Source organism: Athene cunicularia, assembly GCF_003259725.1.
Source record: "Athene cunicularia isolate RWA chromosome 10 unlocalized genomic scaffold, athCun1 chr10_part1, whole genome shotgun sequence".
Lineage (NCBI taxonomy): Eukaryota > Metazoa > Chordata > Aves > Strigiformes > Strigidae > Athene > Athene cunicularia.
The window spans coordinates 21,948,706-21,971,442 of NW_020799112.1; the positions used below are offsets into that span (position 1 = coordinate 21,948,706).

General features: G+C 41.8%; 1 protein-coding gene across 1 annotated transcript in view; it reads right to left on the reverse strand.

Moving 5' to 3' along the window:
* The window catches only part of PRTG (protogenin), an 80,621-nt gene that overhangs the window by 43,877 nt on the left and 14,007 nt on the right, over positions 1 to 22,737 (reverse strand). Inside the window, exons 3-7 of the mRNA XM_026856092.1 lie at positions 3,797 to 3,941; positions 2,656 to 2,789; positions 2,214 to 2,351; positions 883 to 1,041; positions 129 to 288 (exon numbers count right to left, since the gene is read on the reverse strand). Coding sequence (XP_026711893.1) covers positions 129 to 288; positions 883 to 1,041; positions 2,214 to 2,351; positions 2,656 to 2,789; positions 3,797 to 3,941 — 736 coding nt within the window. The remainder of the gene's footprint in view (positions 1 to 128; positions 289 to 882; positions 1,042 to 2,213; positions 2,352 to 2,655; positions 2,790 to 3,796; positions 3,942 to 22,737) is intronic.

The window sequence follows — 22,737 nt, forward strand, 5'->3', positions numbered from 1 at the left end:
ATGCCCACATAATGTTCAATTTCATGTTTACTTGAGTTCTAATTTGCTTGGCTATATTGAGTTACTGGAATTTCATCCTTTGGTAGCACATCACTAGCACAGCTCTCATACAGCAACTGTAATCTTACCTGTTGTACATTTTTATTCTACCATTAGAGTGTATTCTCCTCCCATTTTTTAACCATGAAATTTTGGGAGCAGGATTTCCTTCTGCCTGACAAGCAAACCGAGCAGTACCAGCTCTAGGTCTTGTTAAACTCTCCGGCCATTCCACAAATGAAGGTGGAGCTACAAAGTAACGAGGGAAATAAAAAAATCAAGCCCCCACAAAAGCAAGGACAGTCAGAATAATAATGAATTTTCCACACACAAACCTCTCTCCTCAGGCCACTCAAACACACACATACCCATGCAGAAGGCACATTCCATGTAAACAAGGCACATTTGTTTAAAAACACAGATCATCTGCACAGATAGCAACATTTCTACGCATTAGTGTTCGTGCATTTGTGCATCAAACAAATCAAACTCCAGCCTCTAACATACTGCTCACAAAGCATACATATACATTACATCCCTCTACTTTGTTATGGGACTCTTCTCTGTGTTGGAAGCCTGTCTTCCCAGAGCAAACATTGCACCTGGGTATCATCAGGTGCAAATGAACTGATAGTCTAACTCCAACACTGAGTATCTGACACTTCTCATCTAAGTCAACAGACAGAAGGAGGCAGCCACAGTTCTGTGAACTGTTTTATCTCTGCACTCTCCCTGTAGCCCTTGGTGCACTATGTCTGAGATAAAAATTGAGCCCAGTACAGAGCACAGCTGAAAACAGGCACAAGACATGAACACACACTGTGGGAGTCAGAGCAGGCTCACCCAGCACAGTCAGAGTTGCCATCGCGACCGTGAAGTTTCGTGTGCCTGGGATTGTGGCTCGGCAGACGTAGACGCCCGCGTGCTGCACCTTCACGTCCGAGATCATGAGGTTCCCATTTCCAAGGACGCGGGTATTGAAGACGTCAATGGACTTATGGTCTGTTTGAGAGAGTGGGAGAAGGGTGGTTAAAGGCTGCTCAGTGTACCTACATAACTTACCTAAACAGGGTCCCCTAGGCACTAATGGCACAGATTAGAGTTTAAAAGTCAAAAGATGCAAAGGAAAAATCACAGATGAACTTCCAGAGTTTTCCATTTTCCATTTGCTTTGCTCTTCACTCTAGTTACCTGGCCATTCAGAGGGCTGGGTCTCACCACCTGGTAAGTGGTTTATCTGAAATTCACCATCACAGCTAAAAAACTAATGCCATTTTCCCAGTCAGCCTCCCCAGCTGCCTTGCATTATGATTCAGCTCATCACCACCAACACTCACAGCACCCTTACAAGCAGGGACCATCCATCTCCTCCTGAATTATGCTGGGGATAAAATGAGTATATTTGATGACTGTGTATTTTCTTCTACTTTCTACTTCACAGAGCAAACGCTCTGTGACTGTTACGTAACTTTTCTCTCACTTGTTTGTCTATTAGAGCCACTGAATCAACCAGGAAAAATATGTTTATTTCTTTCACTTTTAGAAATAAAAACATAGGAAAACTTTTCATGATTTGCTTCTACAGGTACTGTCCTGACTTTCAGATTTAGATATGGGTCAGAATAAAAACAGACGTAGTTTTCATAGAAAAATGTGATGCATTGATGAATATTATTGTTCTTATCGCATCGCCTCTCTTCTCCCCTTCCAGGCAGACTACTCGGGGTCTGACTGTACCTATCCATAGTCCAAATGGCCCGTTAACTCAGGGTCCAAATCACATTCACAGAGTGCTTCTAAGAAGAAGAGAGGGAGAAACATTTACAGGACTGTTCCATAGGATGCAACCACTCCAACCTGCCCTAACTCAGCACTGATTCAGCACAGACCCCTGAAGGTCACCCCCCTAGCCAGCACTTTGCCCACACTGTGCTGGAGGCAGTGTGGGACTGACAGCATTAGTGGGGAGTCCAACGCCTCAGAAAACCTCCAGGCTTTTTAACAGCAGTATGGAAGTACACAACTGAAAGTGTTTCACTTACCCTACCCTAATCTACCCATCGTTGCGGACTACAAGAAGCCTCAGAACGGTAACCTAATTGCTGAAATCCTTCCTTTCCAGATTCGCTTCCTCTCCAAGGCTGAAGGTCATATGCTGTAATTTTAAGACCTACCTAACCGGCTCCATGAGATGATTGGCTTTGGATTCCCTGTGGCTACACACTCCAGTATGACAGTTTGATGAAGAGATGCCGTAATGTTTTGAGGACCAGCTATTATAGACGGCTTGTGAAAATGCTTCAAGTCTGAGGCTTTGGAGGTAAAAAAAAAAAAATCAAACAAGTGAGAACAATTTAAAAAAGCTCAATTAAATATTAATTAAAACATTACTTTTTTTTAAAGGATGCTTAGAATTAAATTTACACCAAAGCCTTATTTCAGTAACTATGGAAACTTACAGAGAACAATATTTTAGCTGCAAGATACAAGCAAGCAAAATTATCATTTGGGCAAGTGGTTCAGAAGAGAGTACAGCTCTTCAACACATATAAGTGGTTTTGCTACAGCGTAAAAAAGCAACATAATGCCACTGAAAAAATCTCACGTGGCAAGTACCTGGAATAACACTCAGCACTGCTTCAGTGCTTTTACGTCTACTGGCTATTGTTGTGGCCACACATCGATAATTGCCAGCATCCTTCTGCTCAACACCATAGATCTGAAGAACTCCTGTAGGCAGAGCAGTTATCCTGTCACAGGAACAAAAAAAAAAGAAATGTAGATGAACGTTCAGGCAGTGAATGCCACCGTGGAATAAACTACTTGATTTACAAACAGGCATTGCTACACTGACCCGAGAGCATCAGGCTGGAGACTCAAAAACATTCTCTACACATGACTCACCTCCCCGCATTTCTGAACTACAGGCGAGATTCCCCCCAGCACCAGGATGAGAGCAAAGGAATTCACTTTCGACAAGCAGATCTTCCTCACCCTCAGAAGGAACCATCCCAACCTTCTTTAGTCAGTTGCTACATTCATACTATCCAGGCTGGCTGATTTTTGGCAGCGGTTTCTGATATACTGGTGTAACTGGTATACAGCTCCCAGAAACCCACCTCTGCTTTCAGTTTTAATGTCTGTCTTTTCACCTTTCTTTGCATGCTAGGTATCTTAGACAGGTTCAACAGCAGTTACATGTTGAGAGGGATGGGAGCAGGTTCAACAAATAAATTCTGGACAGGAAAAGAATGTAGCAAGGAACAGGCTGCACCTTACAAGTTAATCAACTCGGGAAAACTCTCCCTGCGCAGAATTTCCCTAGGATGAAGTGTTCTAACTCAATTTTCTGTACATATAATTCTTTATGGGCCCTCTAAAGAAAAACAGGTTCAGCATCAATTCTTCTGTGCAAGCAATCCCCTAGTTCAGACCACTCCTACGGCCGCAGACCACCTATTCTGTGTCCCACAGCAACTCCTGTTCCTGAGGATGACTCGCATACGAAGTTCACCAACAACGACTCACAGGTCAGTGCTTACTGTGTAGACAAGAGCAGCTGATTCTGGTCTGCACTCCTAACACCTATTTAAAATTAACAAATTAACTATTAATAGCTCTTTAATAGTTGACATACTATACACATGGAACCTTTTTTTATGTAATGGCACTGCAAGTATTGATCGTTGCTTCTTGTAGCAGGCTCAAAATTATCATAGAAAATAAATGACATTCTGAAATGTGTAACTCTACATACCTGTCCATGATTAGAGGTAAGGTTGTTCGATTCACTTCCCATGTCACAGTGGCAGGAGGGTTTGCTGTTATTTTACAGGCAAAACGAGCTACACCACCTTCTTGGACCTCAGCTGAAAGCGGCTGGACCTCAAATGCAGAAATGGCTAAAAATAAGAGAACGGTGTATTTAAAAATAAAGGACTAAAGCAAGGAAAAATTCCTGGCTAAACCAAACTCCAGGTCACAGCTCGACCTGCAGAAATACCCAGAGATGCTTCAAACAGTCCTCTTCTCTATGTGCAAGGGCAGATGGGACTAGCTACCTCGTCAGCCTTCCTCAAGAGCATGATTCCATTGGCTGGAGGTTTACTTAAAATAACTTTGCTTTAACCCAACTCAGGAACAAAATGCTTCCATGAACATGACAATCCCAAACAGAATTAAGTATACAAGACCGGCATGCAGCTGGAAAGCCTATCAATAATTCAACTAATGAAGTTCATTACAATTCAACTAGTTTGGGACTGGCCCCACTACACTTCCAGAAAAAAAAAAAAAAAAATCTGACTGCAACAGAAAATTTCCAAAACATTCAGTTCCTGACAGTCGTATTTTAGTCCTTTAATAATACTCACTTCAGTAAGCGCCTCTGCAGAGTTGTACAAGTTCATGTTTGATAAGAAAAAGAAATCAAAACCAAAGAAGCTCTCAAAATAAGTTTAATAATGTAAGAACACTTCCAGCCCAGCAGTCTGAGGGTCACCAAGCGCATGCCTGATGCACAGAGCGCCAATATAATCTTGTGCATTTACAACTTCAGGAGCTCACAAAATTGAGTCAACCGAAGTGGCAGGTCAATAAATACCTTCCAGCTAACAGGCACCTAAGAAATTAAGCAGCAGTTGGATTTCTTCGCTCAGAAAATAAATGCCAAAGGGAAAGGAATACAAAATTCTCTAATTAATTGCTAATTTACTGCTACTTACAACATAATTAACAGAAAGAACAACTCTTCCTTTTGGATAACTCGCAACACAAATAATTGCACACACATTTCCACCCCTTGTAACTGCAGAGGGAACAAGCTTTGCATGAACTTAACTGTACTCATTTACTTTAAAAAAAAAAAATAAATCAGATTGCAAATGCATTTCTACTCTTGTATAAGTTATAGAGAAACACGATTTCAATACATAAACCAGTATTAATAAGGTATCCATCTCTTAACATTCAAGTTTTATACTGAAAGAATTCCTCTATTTTACTTATTAAGGGAAATGTTTTTTCCCCCTCTTTAACATGTTCTCAATAACGTGTCCGCACAGAGGACACACACACAGTACTGATGCTCACCAAGCGTTCCAATGAACGCTCCTCCACCCCGTCACTTTAATTCTACTGCACAGCACCACTGAGTAACACTGGAGTGGGAAGGGAACATGACAGCACCTGGCTGCTCTCCCCTCCACACACAAATTACCTCCTAGCACGGGCCTAACTCCATAAAGAGTCCCATTGCTAGTACACCTATTCCCTTCCTAGGTCAGAATAAATGCTTTTTTGGCACTGCATTCCTGTAGCGGCGGCAGCACTGCAGGAACGAGCGTTCCTAATCACACCAGCAGCGTGAAAGCATTGCAGCTTTGTGAACAGACCAAGAGTTCTCTTAGCAAAGCAACCAAACCTCCTCGTCCAGCACGATCACCTGAAAGCACCTGCAGACTCACGATGCAGGCACCGCAGCCGTTGGGAACTAAGCCTGGCACCTCAAACAGGATTCGGGCTCCCGGGCGCGAGCAGAGATGCTCCCAGTAGGGACTTTTACAACCAGGCAGGCGCTTTGGGCAGCAGGTCCCCCCGTCCCAGCACCCTCTGCAGCCTTCTCCCCTGCCCACCTTCACCGCAACGAGCCTCTTCCACCAGCAGAATTTAACCCTATGTTCCACTTCTTGTTCTTCCTTTCACTTTTTAACAGTACCAGGTTCAAGAACAAACAAACAAAAAAAACCCCACAACTTGTATAAAGATGTTACAACATCAGTCTTAAAGCCTCCTGGGGGGAGATGCGAAAACAGTTCCCAAACAGATTTTCTTTTGATTGCTAAGAAACCATCAGAAGAAAAAAAGACTTAATAGTTCTTTGTCTACCTACAGAAGTTCAGCTTCACAGAACAGAAAGACTCGGTGTAAATTGAATAACCTGCACATACACCAGCTTGTTCTCATAACTCTGAACTTTCTGGATTTGTTTTGAGGTAGTTCAACTCCACTGAGGTTTTTCACCCCAGAACAGGGGGGATAAAAAAAATAAAGCATCCAGGCTTGTCTTACTTCCTCTCCTCCCTCCTTCCCCTTTCTAATTCCTCCCTACACAGACAACGTATGTTCACCTGAGTCGGAGTATTGCCCTAGTGCTGTTCTTCACAGATTTTTCTAACAGAATTTTTTTTTTTTTACTGGCTTCATTTATTTATATTTATTAATTCATTTATTCACTGGAAATATGATGTAGCAAACTGGGCAAATCTGCTTAGCTTTCAAAATAAAATCTCTAGGAATGTAATAAAGGCACAGATAATAAGAACAACACAAATCAAGGTAACATGAGTTTCAGAGCCATCGCCTGCACCACACAGCCAGTGGCGTAAGAAAGGACCATTTTAACAAGGCAGAAAGGTAACGACACAATCTTATCAAAGCAAAGATAAGCTTTTAAAAGTTTAATCTCCATAGGAACTATAAAATCACAGCGTCTTCTTATGCTGGCACGATCATTTAAAGGGACACAGTGAGTCAACAGAAACACAATATTTGGTTTTAATTTATGTATGTAAAAAGAACTGTTTCCTTACATCCAGTATGTTACAGCTGAAGATTAAAGACAAAAATGAGACTCTCAAGAACTACAAAAGAGATTGAGGAAAATTAGTATTTCACAAAACACAAAATGTCATCACCATCATAGCAAGCTAGAACAAATTCAGCTATACTATTTAGAAAATCCAATGCAAGTTGTTAACTGAAGCTGGTATTTAAAGAACGTTTTTCCACCTGAGCAGGAACAAAACATTTCCTCAGAAAACTAATCTCTAAAGATAGCAAGTCAGAGCTGCAGAGAACTGCGTAAAATCTTCAGAAAAAACTCATTAAAAACTCACTAAATATGGTTTTAGAAACAAAAAAATCCCCACTTATCTCCCACCTAAATTTATACATTATCAGTTTAGCTCAATACTTGCTCCTTCTGTGTCTTGTTTCTTTAGGCAAATCTCTGGTTTCTTCTTAATTCTGACTTTATTTGTTCCAGTAAAATCTGTTTTTACAAGTCTATTGCTGTCTCGTGAAACCTGACCTCTTTGTAACAGGCTTGTTTTCATGGCAAGCACTGATACCAACTCAGAACCCCAAGAACAAGTCATTAAAGCAGTGCCATTAAGAGGCCAGAGCTCTATAAAATGGATAAGAAACAAAGTCTCAGGAGACATATGCTGTTCCCGAAAACAACCCTGCAAAACGCAATAAACATAAGTGCCTTTTTATTTGAGTTTTACCCCTCTTCTCCAGCCTATTTAATCATTTTGTTCCCAGATTTATAGCCAAAAGAAAACAATTAATATTACTCCGAGAAGCCGATGCTCCCGCTCTTTTCAGCTTGCAAGATACCCAATGGTGCTTACAGAAGAAAAAACACAATACGTTTAAAATTGTATTTACTTTTATAAATTCCTGCAATTTATGTGATGGGAACACGTGTTTTATAGTTACTTTTAAGTATGAATATCTTTGGTGGCATAAACCACACAGTTCCGTCCAATAGTTCTCTCTGCAGAGAGAGACCAGTGTTCAGTTACGGTACGAGTTCCCTCACTCACCACTGAGGCAACATCCACAGGCTCAACACCCAAACGCCTACCTGCTGTCTGTCACACACTGACTGAACCCTAGAGAAACCCTGCCCGTGTCTCCTGCACCACACACAGACCGGATACTGTCCTGCATGCAAGCAAAACAATCGTGTGTACCTACACAGGCTTCCATAGATTTAACTATTAAGGTATGAAAAAGTACAACTGCAGCAGCTCATCCCTCAACCTCTTTTGTTTGTTTGTTCAAATACAGCAGCAGTCCTTCAGCCACTTTAAAAAAAAAGAGAAACCAACAAAAAAGAAACACAACACGCACCTGCTTCATTCACTCCTGAAATTAAGTCATGAAACTCATTCAAACACAAGTCCAGGTGACTTGTTTCCTACATGTTGCACCTTCTGCTCACATGTTTGCATCATTAAATGATTTTCTGAATGAGCTTTCTTAAGAGGCAAAAGAAATTCCAACAACATACACGTTTATTATTGTTAAAGCTTGCTGGTTTCGTCACAGCTGACACTAGCCCAAGACTGGGCTGTAACTGTGTAATGAAGAAACTGGAAGAATGGAAAATAAACCCCCTGAACTGAAACTACTCCCTGAACTGACACAGTAGCAGAATTGGGTTTCAGCTACCTAGAATGCAGCAGCAAATATTGAGAAACTCTCCAGCACATGATACCGACCACTTGAGTGTTTCTCAAGAGATAATGGCCACTCAGAGAGATGAACTGCTCGGGTGGAAAGAACAGAAGTGCATGATGCCATCTGTAGAACTTACCTGTTAATGCTATTGAGAACGACACAATAGCCCTAACCCTTCATATGAAACCAAGAATCTTTTTCTTTTTTTTTTTTTTTTTCCTTAGGTAAAGAGGCTTGAGAAAAAAATAAACTTGTATGCTAAAGAAAAGCTAATGGATTTTTCCAAAGAAGCAGATTTCAGGGCAGAACGTGACAAATTTAATATTGAATTTTCCCTTACTGATCTAGGTTTTGTGACGTGCTCTCTCTCTGAAACAGTGTTTAAAAATGCAACAAATATACATGTGTATTAGATTTTAGTACCAAAGACAACTGGCACATATCTTCCTGGAGTTTAGTGCGATTCCTTAGTCCTTGCAGGCTTGAGGCTTAAAACAGATTATGAACAGAGTTCTGCCATGCCTTTTGGCTATGTGGACATATATTTTGAAATGATTTGCTACTCAGGTGGCACAGACTGGTCTGGATCTGGATTGGGAATAACCTTCACACGAGTACCAACAGATCCAGACACGCAGCAAGGCTACAACATACACCTCCCCATTTCTGATGAAGCATTTGGGAGTACACAGGGCTGGAGCTGGTGGGTCTTTGCTGAGTTTCCCAGGAGATGCTACTAAAAATTAAATAAACTATTTCAGAGCTCAAGTTCTGCTTAGTACATACAGTTCAGAGGTGAATGTCATAAAAATAGGGCAATATGCATGAAGTTTTTCATAACCACAAGTGAAAAGGGATTTCCCTGAAGGGGCGATCTCTGTGTGATACCACAAGCACAGTGATTTCTTACATTCACCCTTTAAAATTAATCAAGTGTTGTTTGACCTAGAATTATTATTTTTAAAATGCAAGGCATAAAAATGAGAGATTTGGGGGAGAAAAAAGAACCTGACCTATAAGGAAAGCTTAAAAGAGCTGGGATGTGATTAGCCCTGGGAAAGGAAACTGAAGAGAAGTGACAGTCTGACAAACGGACAAAGGAGATGCTGGGAGGACAGGAGCCATGGCTTGTTTCATCAGTAAGAGCAGTAAAAGCAGGAAGAGGCTTTAGCTCGACAGGTGAAGTTCAGGTGAGGTTGCTCAAGGGCAATGTGTTGGCACGGGGAGGTGATATAACTGCCAGCAAAAGGGGTGCCCGGGCTGTTACCTACCCTGCTCCGGCCACGTGCCTCACACCAAACGCTGCAGTAAAGATCCTTTTCACAAAGGAAGTTATTTTGTCCTTCAGAAACATCCAGACTCTGTTAGTGTTTTGTTTTGTTTTTTTTCCCCAGGCAAAAAGACAATTCAGAGTAGATTTGTATGAAGAGATTTTTCCGTTTGCCAGTCTCCCTCCACACCCCACACCCCCCCCTTATCTTTCACTCTTTGCTCCTCAGAGCTTTACCAGTGTAGTACATGCTACATCGATGGGGCCTAAAAATCTGTGGAGATAAGATAATGAAGCTAGTACACAAAGAGAGGGTATCTAAGAAAGAGTCGGAGCCCTCCTGGGACCGCTCCTGCCAGGCAGCGCCTCGGACAGCTGATGCGTTCGCGTGGCGTTATCAATATCCCGACACGGCTCCATCCTTCGCCAGGCAAGTCAGCCAGTAAACTGATTCCAGAGAAAAAGGAGACAAGATGATCAACAGGTACAAGAGGCAACCTCTGAAGCCTCAGCAGCTGTCCAAGCGCATTGGAATAGGATAGCCCGACTGATTTTTAAAAACAAAACATCAACCGACTTATTTAAACGAATACATTCAGGGTTTGCAAACAAGCTGAATTGGAGATACGCTTTACAACAACACAAATCCAAACTGTTCAATGCAAAACCCCCGGTCTTAAATTAGTATAGGCTGCAGTCTATAAATGAGTGCTGCTATTTTTTAAAATTTTTGTTAGAAATACAGCCATGCCAAGGGAACAAACACAAAGTGCATGGGGAGATCCAAACCTTTCAAAGTAAAACGTTACTGGCTGTTTGGGTTTTTTTGGTTGCTTGCAGGTTTTTTTATTATTATGAAGCAGGTTATAACCTGTTGTGTTTCAATTTAAAATTAGTATTTAAAAAAAAAACCCAAACCTTAAAGCCAACTTTGTCATACAACATACAATCATCATACCGTAGTTCCATACTAAAGTATGGAATCCCTAAACACACAAGGAAAATCTCTCCAGATAGCTGTAAAGTCTCATAAAATAGGATTTCCAGGATGCAGGCAGATGACAGCTCTTGAGGCATTTAAAACTCCATGGTTTTAGTAAGCTTCTAAGGAAGCATCTTATCCAGCAATTCATGCAGAAGCACATAGTCTGTAAATGTCATCTAAGAGGACGTGTATTTTGCCCTAGGAGTTGGGAACATACTGCTCCTGCTTCACTACGAATGTGGCCACAGGTCTGATTTAAATTTAACTTACATTCTACACAGGAGACAAACATCACCTTTGCATTGTTAAAGGCAATATAATATCCTCCCCGTGAAGTCACCAAAGTACCACGAATCTCCCAACTGATTCTGAACATCTTCAATTACCACTAAATACGAGTATAAAGTAGTAGGTATGCTCATATAAAGTGTGACCATCAGAGAACTCTAAATTCTAGCAGGGACTGCTTTAAGGTTCTTGATCTATCCTGTCATTGCAATTCAGCGTGTCACGATGCAATCAAAAAATCCAGCAACCGTTAGGCTGCCAGACTAAGACCAAATACACGGACCGGTATCATTTCCTTGCAGTCAGCTACCTGAACCTGTTTATTGTCTCTTTCTTCCTACTTCAATTGTGAATTTCTTGGCACAAGGACTGCATTTTTTTCTGCATTTGCTCAATTACAAGCAAATGCTGCCTTCTGCATGTCTAAGACTATATCTCAGTTTACAACAATCTTAAATCCATTAACAAGGAAGCTGAATTTTTCCTTCCCTCAAGTTCCTTTTTTTTTTTTTTGTGAGTATCCTTTTCAAGTTTCTCTTCATTAACGCATGTATTATTCAGCGGGACTACCATATAACTGCCTTTCTTAACATTTCAAACAAGCTTTTCCAGACAATTTCACTTCCAAAGATAACATACATTGTGGAGGATTATTGAACCAGTTCATCACAAGTTAAAATCCATGGGGAGGGGGGGGGTGTGTGTGTGTGTTTGTACACATACAGTATAACTGGGACAGTTAAAGAAACCACAGCCTTTAAGCCATCCCACTCCACCTCACTGATACCTTGGGAATAGCTTTGCTGGAATGGCACCTTGTACCCTCTAATCCAAAATTAAACTAAATCCTTTTAATGTGCAACAAGGAGATTGCTGCTATTAATCCCTGGATTTTAATGAGGTGCTAACACTAAACTGTTAAGACAGGACTTTAAAATCAGCATTCGCTTGAATTGTCTGGAAATGTGGTCATCTCTGTTGAAGGGCATTCATTTTACCTTTCTGTTTTGTTTTCCAGCTTCATATTTTACCTTTGATTTCTGCCTCTCCTTTAGTTTTATCAAGCTGGTTACTAAGAACTCACTCTCGAAGACAGGATACAGACCTAAGATGACGTGACAGAAACACACTGGTTTGCCATTAGCAAGTAAGACATTTAATTTCCCAAGACGAAAAATATTTTTTCTGGAAAACCCAGAGGTTACACATGAAAAATAATTTTTAAAAATATCTAATTCAGATATTACATAACAGAAAAATTTTAAGGAAGAAATTCTTTTCTACACACATAGCCTGGCTTGGATAGCACCTAAGTTAGCGTTTCTACACACAGAACTATTGCAGTACTTTTCAGATGCTTTGTTAGTACCTTTCTCCACAAACATCAGGACATGCAGGTCAACAGCTAGCAGAGAGCCTTTTCACGAGACAAAATGCCCATGTATCTACAGAACCACTGTGCTGGCAGGATAAAAATTCTACTGAAAAACCTAACTGCACATTTCAGCCTAAAACTATACTGCAAGCACCCCAGAAAATCAGGAGGTTTTCTCAGTAACAGTTTTGAAAAATGCCTCTATAATCACTACAAGTGGCAGTGAAACTTCCTTAAAAGAAATGTTTATACCTTGATTTACTGAAATTAAATCTGAGGAAGAAAAACCTTCCCTTTAGCAACTAAGCAAAAGGTTTAAGTTTAAATTCATCAAAACTTTTCCCATGAAAAATTCTAGTTTGAGACAAAAACGTAAATCTGGGTATGGTAAAAAGTCATGTTTCCTTTAGTCTGTGCTGAAAGGAAAAATAGTCACAGAAGTGCAAATAATTCTCCCTCTTTTTAATATACTCTCTCTACATTGTGCAGGAACCCACCAAACAAAAACCCCACAGCCTGCTGCGTATGCTGGGAATGGCAGCAAGCCTATCAGCGTGCAATTTGTGAAACAGGTTACACTGAATTTTCACAGATGTTTCTTGAGTTAAACATATTTCCAGGATAAACCTAATACATCGTTTCTCTTCCTAAAATGAAAACAAAAAGATAAAGACATGTTTCCTGTATGACTTCACCGATATGAAGAAATTCTTAGATTGTGAGAGTATGAACACCATAGCAGCAGTTTTGCAGATGACAGTTCAGAATCGTATTGAAAAGGGAATCCAGTCTCAGGCTATTATTTTAGATCACTGCAATTAAATAATAGCAAGGTTAAATGAAACTGAAGCTGCCGCACTGATTTGACACTATCAATAATTGATATGGGACACCTAGTAATCTGCCTATTCCAAAGATTTTATTTTTTTTAAACCATTTGCCATTCAGAAGCCCCTAGCAGGCATTTTAACATTTTAAAGAAGGTGGATTGGAATTACAGCTTGTACAGAACGCAATCATACTCTACAGTGACCATCATTATTCTGATGCTTTGGAAAACCCTGAAGAGTGGGAAATTACAGAGCTGCATTTTGAGAACCCACTAGCTTAACACTACAACTTGGGTTCCTCTTCCCTTCCCTTTTTGTCCCCTAAGTCAAAGGATAGATTTTATCAAAATGGGGTATTTTGGGAGCTACTGCCATGGTTTATTGCCATCCACACGCTTTATGTTCACAAATCCAGAGAGTTTGAGAGCCAGGTGTTTAAGACTGCTGACACATATTTCTTCATTTTTTCCATGCTGTTGACCTGTAGGGGTCTTATCCTTGATTTCAACAGGCTTTGAGTCAGGGCCTTACCTTAGAGAGATAAAAAGACCCTTTATTGAAAAAATACTGTGCCTCCTCCACTCTCTACATGTGTATTACTCCAGAATTCCGGCATATATTGCTTTGCTGGGATCAGAAGGTGGGAAGAAGGAAAGAAGGAAGACTGGAAGGGAAGGGGAGTTGCTTTGGTTTGTTTTACTCATCTTTAAACTTTTTTTTTTTTTTTTAATATGAGCGCAAAATATGCCAATACTTCAACTGAAAACACAAACCTAAACAATTTAAAAATTTACAAAGGTCCAAAAATTGCAAACAACCAACAAGATCAGAAACCCCATTTCTACAGTGGGAAAGTCATGTAAGCACATGGAACGAGCCAGGTTTGGCCATGAAATCTGACAAAACTGGGCTGTCACACCATGTGATCCTCACATTTCAGGTCACAGAACAGTACGGGCAGGTTGCAGGCGAGGAGCAAATCCTTCTGAGGCATTAGCCTGCGAGAGCCTCTCAAAATCACATACTCAGTTTTGGAGGGACCAGAAAAATTACAGAAAGTTTTCACTTGTAACCACCAAGGAGACCCCAGATGAGGTAATGAGTGAGGACTTGAGCCATCTGCCCTTCCTGCTGTTCCCAGTTCATTACCTCTGCTCTGGACAAACCTTCCCCAGCACCCTGACTGCTAGGCTGAAGGGTGAGCTCCTCCGCAGAGCTGTCTGGGGTTTGGCCAGTCAGTTACAGCTGGGAAACAGCCTGCTCTGCTAAAACTTACGGTCACCTTATTGCAGAAACATTTCCTTCTAGCCTACCATATACTTACTTCCACCATTAAAACTAAACAAAGAGAGGGACATGCACTAGAGAAAGGAATGGAAAAAGGAAGAAACAACAGTACGCTTTAATTTTTCCTTTCCTCTCTCATATCCTTGCCAACCTGCTGACAGATATTTAAGAACTGTAATTTTTAGACAATGATTTCCAAACTAAGACACAGATCACTAGGAATTACTCTCTAATCTCTGCTAAGAAGGGAAAAAAGGAAATAAATCATTAGCTTCATATATAAAACCCACACTTTTAAAACACAATGCGAAGCAGTTTCTTTGTGCATTAAAATCTTTCCACAGCAATGTCCTTGATTGTTTCCCCCACCCAAAAAAAAAAAAAGGTAGCATATGCCCAGTCACTAGCTACTGCTTTTCTGGTACTGAAGAATGCTATAATCTAAAGGCAATGAAATGGAGAAGCAAAGAGGTCAACAGCCTGAGCACCCTCGAACAAAAGTTCCCTTGGAGATGTCAGCTGCAATCTCATTTGTTTCCTCTAACACTTTCAGGTCCCCCTGATCCTTTCTTTAAAGCTCCTAATTCAGTGGCTGACAAATGATCACCTTAAAAATCTCTGTGCAGGAGTAACCAAGTCGGAGTGCCTCCACGGAAGATCCCTAAACTCTCCACCCTCTGGGTTGGGTCTAGGTTCTGTACAAGTGTTTCTGGTGACGCACAGAAAGACATAGAGCGGCAGCACAGCTTCCACCATCAGCTTCTCAATACCAGTCTGAAGGTTCATATGTAGTATTTTCTCTTCCTGAAAACTTGGAAGTCTAGTAAACTATTCTGGACTAGGTTTTTAGAGAACTGTACTCATTTCTTCTTTCTTTCCTACAGTGTCCTCTTATTCCTTCTTTCTTACAGTATCCTCAGAAAATAGCAAAGTGTATTTTCTTCTCCACATACAGAACAGAAACTACTGTGAGCAAGTTTCCTTGTGCAGCAAGTCAAGCGAAGAGGACTCAAAAGGGTGCATGTTGAAGACAGTTGAAAGGAAAGGAGAAGAAACTTGACAAGATAAGGAAAAACCTTCCCCCTGCAGAAAGAACTGAGAATAGCCTTTTCCTTGTTGTCCTGACTTTCCCAAATTTCTTTTTGTTTCATTAAAAACAAAAAAAACCCAAAACCTTCTTCCCCTCTTGCAAGAGCTCTTTAGAAGTGCAAGGTCTAGAGACTGTGTCTCAAAGACAGAGTATCAACTTTGGCTGCTCCAGAGAAAAAAGAGCAGAGAAAATGAACAAATGAGGCATGTGGTTCTGGAACAGTCTCCCTTTGGTGAGGCAGTTTTGGAGATGTAACCCCTTCCTACACACATGGACATCACTGAAGGAAGAAGCAAACCCCACCACTGCCATTTAACTACTGTCTCAGAAGTTTTAGTGCTGTAAATGTTGGTTTTCTGGGCACAGGACACTTCAAATGGCACACCAGACTCAACTTCTAAACATGTGGCTGAATGGCTAAACTTTCCTTCTGGGGTAAAACTGTGAATTAAAAATTTATTATAACAAGCATCACAATATACTAGAAGTCTCTTTGATTCTGATCCATTTTTTCAAGGATAAAAATCACTTCACCACAAGGATAAAATCACTTCATCTCAGGATATATTGCACTCTATGAAAGATGTTCTTCCCTTTTGCTAAATAGGCCGCATACGTTCACTATAAATTTTGGGAAGTGTTAACCTTAGCCGTGGAAAGAGTTCATAATTACCATGTCTGCTGTATGTTAAGAAAAACCATCAGAACAGTTAAAGAAAATTGGCTCCTCGGAAGTAGATAGCCACCCTTCAAAAAGTCTTAAATGCAGAAACATGCATGCAGGAACAGAAAAGTACAATTTGACAAAGTGACTGTTAGGCTGTACTATTTCTTCCTCACTTCTTCAGACCACTAGAACAGACAGACACCTTGTTATTAATGACATATTAACATAAATGTGACGATAAATGGGATCCCAGGCAGCACCAGTGTGCCCGATGAACTGGGGGATCCTAACTGACATACCGCCAACACGAGTGCCTGATTTTACTGTTCGTTCTCCGGCCCATCAGGTGCTCTTAGAGCCACGCTGAGATGATGATGCAGGAGAACTGTAATGCAGGGGCATGCATCAAAATTCCCAACCTGTGAAAGAAGAAAGTCCAGAACAATACACCCGAGTCTTTCTGTTTTACCTTGGTAAAGCAGAATGATATTGCAACACCAACACTTTCCACCTCTTGCAGCTACGTGTAAGCTATTCACACAACCATACATGTTGCCTTACAACACCTTAATCACTTACATGGCAAAAAATATACCACCACCCCCCTTCCCAATGAAACCAGGCATGTACAGCACCTCAGGAGGTAGCACTAGCACTGTTTTAAAGGAAATAAAAGATTGAGGCTCAGAAATATGTGGTTCTATCTATCCAACAGTTTATTGATGGTGTAACTGGCATACCCTACTGAATCACGTAAACAAGCTCGAGAGGTTTGATCTTTTCACTTTTGAAGGCCTCCCAGCTGGGGTTTTCCCTTCTCACTCTATCTGTCATCCAGGCAACAGTGTGTGGCCACAGAAGTGCACAATAAATGCTAATGCACTTATCAAGGAATTCCCCTCTGCTCTTCTGCAGACAAGAAATGTAGGAAATCGTACAGAAAAGGCAACAGTAAGGCACATTAACCAGCTTCAAAGCTGTTCTACTTGTGTGGCTGCATGCATTCAGGAGAAAGAACACACCACTTTCTGCCTTGCAAAGACTGCTTTCCTTCAGCAGTTTGCCAAGTGATTGCCTTCTAGTATCTATGCTTAATCCTACAGATGCCTTTCTTTGGAGTTGTTGCCATTCTGTGAAGAATTAGTTCTGCTTAATAGCCCAACTGTTGCATGGGGAACATCCAGCACAGTTTTGTACTTTATGACATCAAGAGAAAGATCAGAACACGAGCAGGATCATGCAACAAAAGACGTATCCTTTCACAATTATCCTGATTTGTCATCCAAAAAAACCCAACCACCCCACGAAGGAAAACAGAAATAGAAAATTAAAGAGCAACTACTATAATTCTAAGGTTCCTCACAGAACAACCCCACAAAGAACAATGAAAATGTAATAATAATCACTCAGTGCAACACAGAAGAGAATTTCAGCACTGTGCAACGAGAGCCTCCAGCACTGTAAGCGCTAAGCTGCCCGATTCTGATCACTGAATTTCACTGCAGATGCCAGCAGAAGGGTGAGACCTCTATTTAGCAGTCACGTACCTTTAAAAATAAATAAATGCTATTCCTGGCTAAAATAAAACAAGACCCTGAGCAGAATGCAATACCCGCTCCCAGCTCATCAATCAGAGCAAGCACTGCAGAGCACATCCCCGGACGGGAGCAGGGCCCCCCGCATTCCTCTGCCGCACCTCCGCCTTCCCTCACATCTGGGGGCAGGCAGAGGAAGAGCTTTCATTTCATACAGGGGCAAACCGACACCATCCCCATCTGAGCGAGCGTAAGCTGATACGGCGCTGCTCTGAGGCTTCAGACTGCCAGGAGTGCTACCCCCGAGAGATACGAGCACTCTCCATTTTTCGCTTACAGTGGTTCAGAACCAGCATCCTGGGATGAAAGACACAATTTCACTGCAAAGCGCCGAGGAGAGGCGCTGGGAATTCAAGCCCTTCATCCCCCTCTCCAGATGTCAACATTTCGGCATTCCCAGGGGGAAAGGAAAGAAGAGATGCCTCCACTCTCAAGGGCCAAACGCCTGCAGCTCATTTCCCTGTCACCAAACGCCCCCCGCTCCTGCAGGACCCACCCCAGAGATTCGCCGCAGTAAGAGTCTTTCCACAGAGGGTACTAACTAACAGGAAAGTTCTGAATGCCTTAAAGTTTGAGAGCAGCAGGGAGAAAACCCGAAACAAACATCACCCAAAGAAACAAGTAACAAAAGGCACTGTCAGTACTGCTTATTTATTGCAGTTACTTAAATCCTCTAACCTAGATGTTTATCTGAACACTTCTGGGGGTAGGGAAGGGGGAAGAGTTAACAACTCTTGCAATTTTCACATAACAGAAATCAGAAGTATGGCTTCCAGATAAAAATCACATTGCCTTCGATGTCACAGAAATCCCTGTATATTTTCCCCAAGTATATTTCTCTCACTCCCTTATGTGTCTGGAAAATATCCCACAAATTCGTCCTGAATGCACCATAAAAGCTCTCCTATCAAAGGCAAACAGAAGAAACCAAAGAATGTTGTCTTCGGAGGAAGTCTCCCTGCTATGGCTGTTGACTGCCTAGGTGCGAGGCCATAGTCAGATTTCCAGTTTGCCCAGTCATAGTGCAAGCAAATAACCATGTTCTTCTAAGGAGGAAATACCCCTTATATTCTCTAATCCACAATGACAGTCCATATTCCTTTTCCATGATTTTTGATCTCCAGCTCAAGGCCATGAATCAAAGCCACCCAGGAAGGCGCCCCAAGAGGTTTTATCCGGAGCACAGAGAAGCCGGCACCCCCAGCTCAGACACCAGGCTCCAGCTTGGAAGAAGCAAGCTCTGAGAAAGGGGCCTCATCCCCAGGAAACGCGACTGCAGCCATGAAAGGAACACCACCAGGCTCCCATGAAAGGAGGACGCCTAATTCAACAGGTGGGGTACTGACCCCAGATGTGACACATACGTAGAGGTGTACAACCGAAGAGTTAAGCGAGGTTAGATTATCTCAGACTTCCTTCCTCTCCTGTGCTCTTAAAGATAGTTAAGCCACTCATTTATCTCAACAAAGACAAAACGCTCCCTTTCCCCTCAAAAAAGAGGGAGAGAAAAGAATACAACAGACCAAGCCTCACCGTATTTTCTTCTAAATTACGCACTTATACTTCCATCTGCAAAAGTGTAAGACCTTGGCCTGAAGCCAATCAGAAATCCCTCATAATGCGTTCAATAAGCCAAATCAAAACAACACATCGCTTATGAGAGTGGGGTAAAGGAACGGGAGGGTCATATTTCATCTGCTGCAGCTCATCATGTTCAGTCAAACGGAGGCAGGAGGTTAACTGGCAGGATCTGCTCTTTAATGCCTGTTATTTCCAGTGGAAGGAGGCAAGCAACAACGTTCTTTCCTCAGTACTTCAGGAAGAAAATCAGAAAAAAAATCCTAATGCTAAGGGAACACAGCCCAACTCAAAGGAAAGGTGGACAGAAGAGCCCGGCAACACGATGAAAAGGAAGCACACCTCTCTAGTGCAATTCAAAGTTGGGTTTTGGACACGTTAGTTATAACATTGAAAACATGATTCAGGTTTCATAAAGTATGGAAACAACTTCCTCTTGGTTTTGAAAAAAAGGGATTTTAAACTAGGGGACAAATGGACAGATAGCACTCAAGCATTTGGAAAATGCTGGGTTTATACAACAAACTTCTGTTCATCGGGTGAAAACAGGGACTGGGTAGATAGGTTCTACCCCCAGCTTTGGAGCTGCCTGTGTTGTCTGTAGGAAATAAATTTATTACTTTGTTCCTGTAGAATTTATTTTATCTTCTCAGTTTTCTCCACATCTAAACCAGAGCTAACATACGAATATTTTACTTTAGGTAAAATTGCTTAACACCATTAAATGAGAGGCAGCAGGAGCAGTAATGTTCATACACCATACACATTAAAACTAAGAGTGAGATTAACAGAGAATAATATTCTTAACCCTCCATCATATCAACTAATCACAAAAATCTATGGATTTGTTGACAAAAAATGGTGGGGTGGATGAATCCTAGACCGGGGGGGGGGGAACAACAAAAAACCAACAAACGAGCCCTACTGCACTGATGGAATTATCTGTCCCTCTTCATGAGCACCACACTGCGCTGATAAACTAAATCTTTCTTTGATTGAAGGCCGAATTAAAACGGAGCAATGCAGGAACTCTTCTGACCCAAAAGTAATCCACTCAATCATATAATGCATCCCCTTCCTTTTAGTAAAATGAATAGCCCTCCATAGAACCTTTTTCTTCCCTGACAAGTCCTTGACAGAAGAATGTGAATCTGGACAGTTAAATGAATCAATCACCAGCTGCTAGTCTAGGGCCAAGATGGTGAGCCAAGGGGCCTGCCAGAGTTCACTGACCACTGGTCAAAGCAGGACAAAGGCTCTGCCTCTATGAATAGCCTGCTTCTGGGATCCAAAGGTCACTTAGCTGCCTTGGAAACCGTCCCCTTTGGTTATTTAAAGTTCTCAGGCTTTTCTGCCGCAGATATTATTGTTTCAGGTGGTCACCATCTTTCCTCCTCACAAGTTCGTGAAAGGCCAGGCAACCATTATTTAGGTAAACGCAGAACAATGGCAAACATGGCAGCAACTAAATAGTGAGGAAAGGAACAATTAAAGTAAGTACAAACAACACTTTACATTTCCTCATAATTCCATCTTCTGAACATGCCTGTGAAAAACATCCTCAGAGAAAGAAGGTCCCAGCACCCAAAGGGCCAAATCCCCAAGAGGATGCAGGTGCATACCTTGCACTGAAGGCACGAGGTCTCGAATACTTCACTGCCTTTGAGATTCTCTACATAAATGCGTCAGGAAAAAAGAACAAAAAAAGAGTTATCAGGGCTTTTCTCTAGCCATGCCTACTGGGCCGTATCTCCAGAAAGCTGCTCTATGGTTCATGGTAAGACCTGTAGCCTAACAAGTAGGTGGCACTCCGGGCTACGTGCTGGAGTAACCACTTGAGAGAAGAGACAGAGCAGATGAAGGAAGAAGTGCAACCCACAGGAGCTAACACAGGTGCTAGCCTGCAGTCCTCCTTGGTACCTACCCAGTACCACGTACCACAAAAAAGCTCTTCTCCCATACACCAGCAATAAACCAGATTTCCTCTCAGTCAGGTCACAAAGAGAGTAAAGGTTGCGCTGACAAACACCAGAGAGCATACAGGTAAGCACTCACCTAAGCCCTGTCCACACAAAAGCTTAAACTGTAGTCAAAAGTATAAATGACATGTGGGGTTTGTTAGTACTGTGCTAAAACGCTTTCCTAAATAAGATTATGCTCCGATAAGTAATACCACCAACAGGTTTATAAATGTTGCTGCAGACCTCTAGAGTATCCTCACTGATCAGTAAACCTTTATATATATAAAAAAATATGAGGATTATTAAGGTAAAGCTAGTGTTAAATACATGCTTACACACCAGCCCGTGTTCTGGTTGAATCAAAAAGTTCTGATAAACTTAGTAAACTTGTCCCAGAAGTTGCCACAGTGCCCCTGTTACAACCTGACACCTTGCCTATGTAAAACTCTGATAATACCTTCAAGCATTTTGGGTTTTTTGCTGCATTACATACGTCATTAGATAAATGAAGCTAACCCTTAAACTCTCCCATTAACACAGCACTGTACATCCACGCACACAATATGAAAATTTCCAAACCCAAATGCTCAGAAGTTCAGAAACTGAAGAAATGAAGCTGCTTATGTAACTGATTTGCCCTGTTTATATACATGCTTTCGGAAACAAACCCAACTGCACAATCACACTTCCCCACTATTCACAGCACCAAGTGAATGGCGCTCACATAATGAGCATCTATTCAATATTTTGTTTTCTCTTCTCTGTTCAGTGTGTGGCCTCATTCCTTATTTATTACACTCTATTAAGCACTGCCCTGAAGACAGAGTTATTAACTTCCCTATGGTCTTCTCTACAGGGCTCTGCACTACAGCTCTTCACAAATGTTAATGCATCTCTCTTACAACATCTCAAGATGCCTTTCTATTATTATTTTAATTTTACTGTTGGGCATGGACAAACAGTTGGATATTGGCCCAATATATTCACTAAATGTAGGTGTCCGAGGTAAGACACTGATCCTTTACGGGGCTCCACGTGTTGCGACCACAGCTCCCCCAACTTGCCGCAGCTCCAACGGATCGAACCTCAGAACCTCGTATCAAACACCCAGACCATAAGAAACACGTCATCACAGACTTCCCATGGAAAGCAGGGACAAGATGACTTAGGTTACATGTCTGGCTGAAGCACTGAAGCACTTTAAATCCTCCAAAGCTCCCAAATGGGAGATTATTCTTGGTCTTTCTGAAGTTCCCAAGGGAAGTCCAGGACTCCTGGGTCCACATTCCGTGTCCCGAAAGATCAGCTGCTTCAATGGGCACGCTCTCTCGAGTCAGTCTTGGCCAGCCCTCTGTCCTCTCCCAGTCCCAACTCGGACCCATGGCAATCTCCAAACCAAGCCAACCCGAGGCCTCACTCCAAAAGCTTTTCCTTAGTACCAGCCGCTCCCACCGACGCATTTCTCTTACCCTTCCTGACCTCTGGACGCGTGAGACCACTCACACCTCCACCTCACCCACTT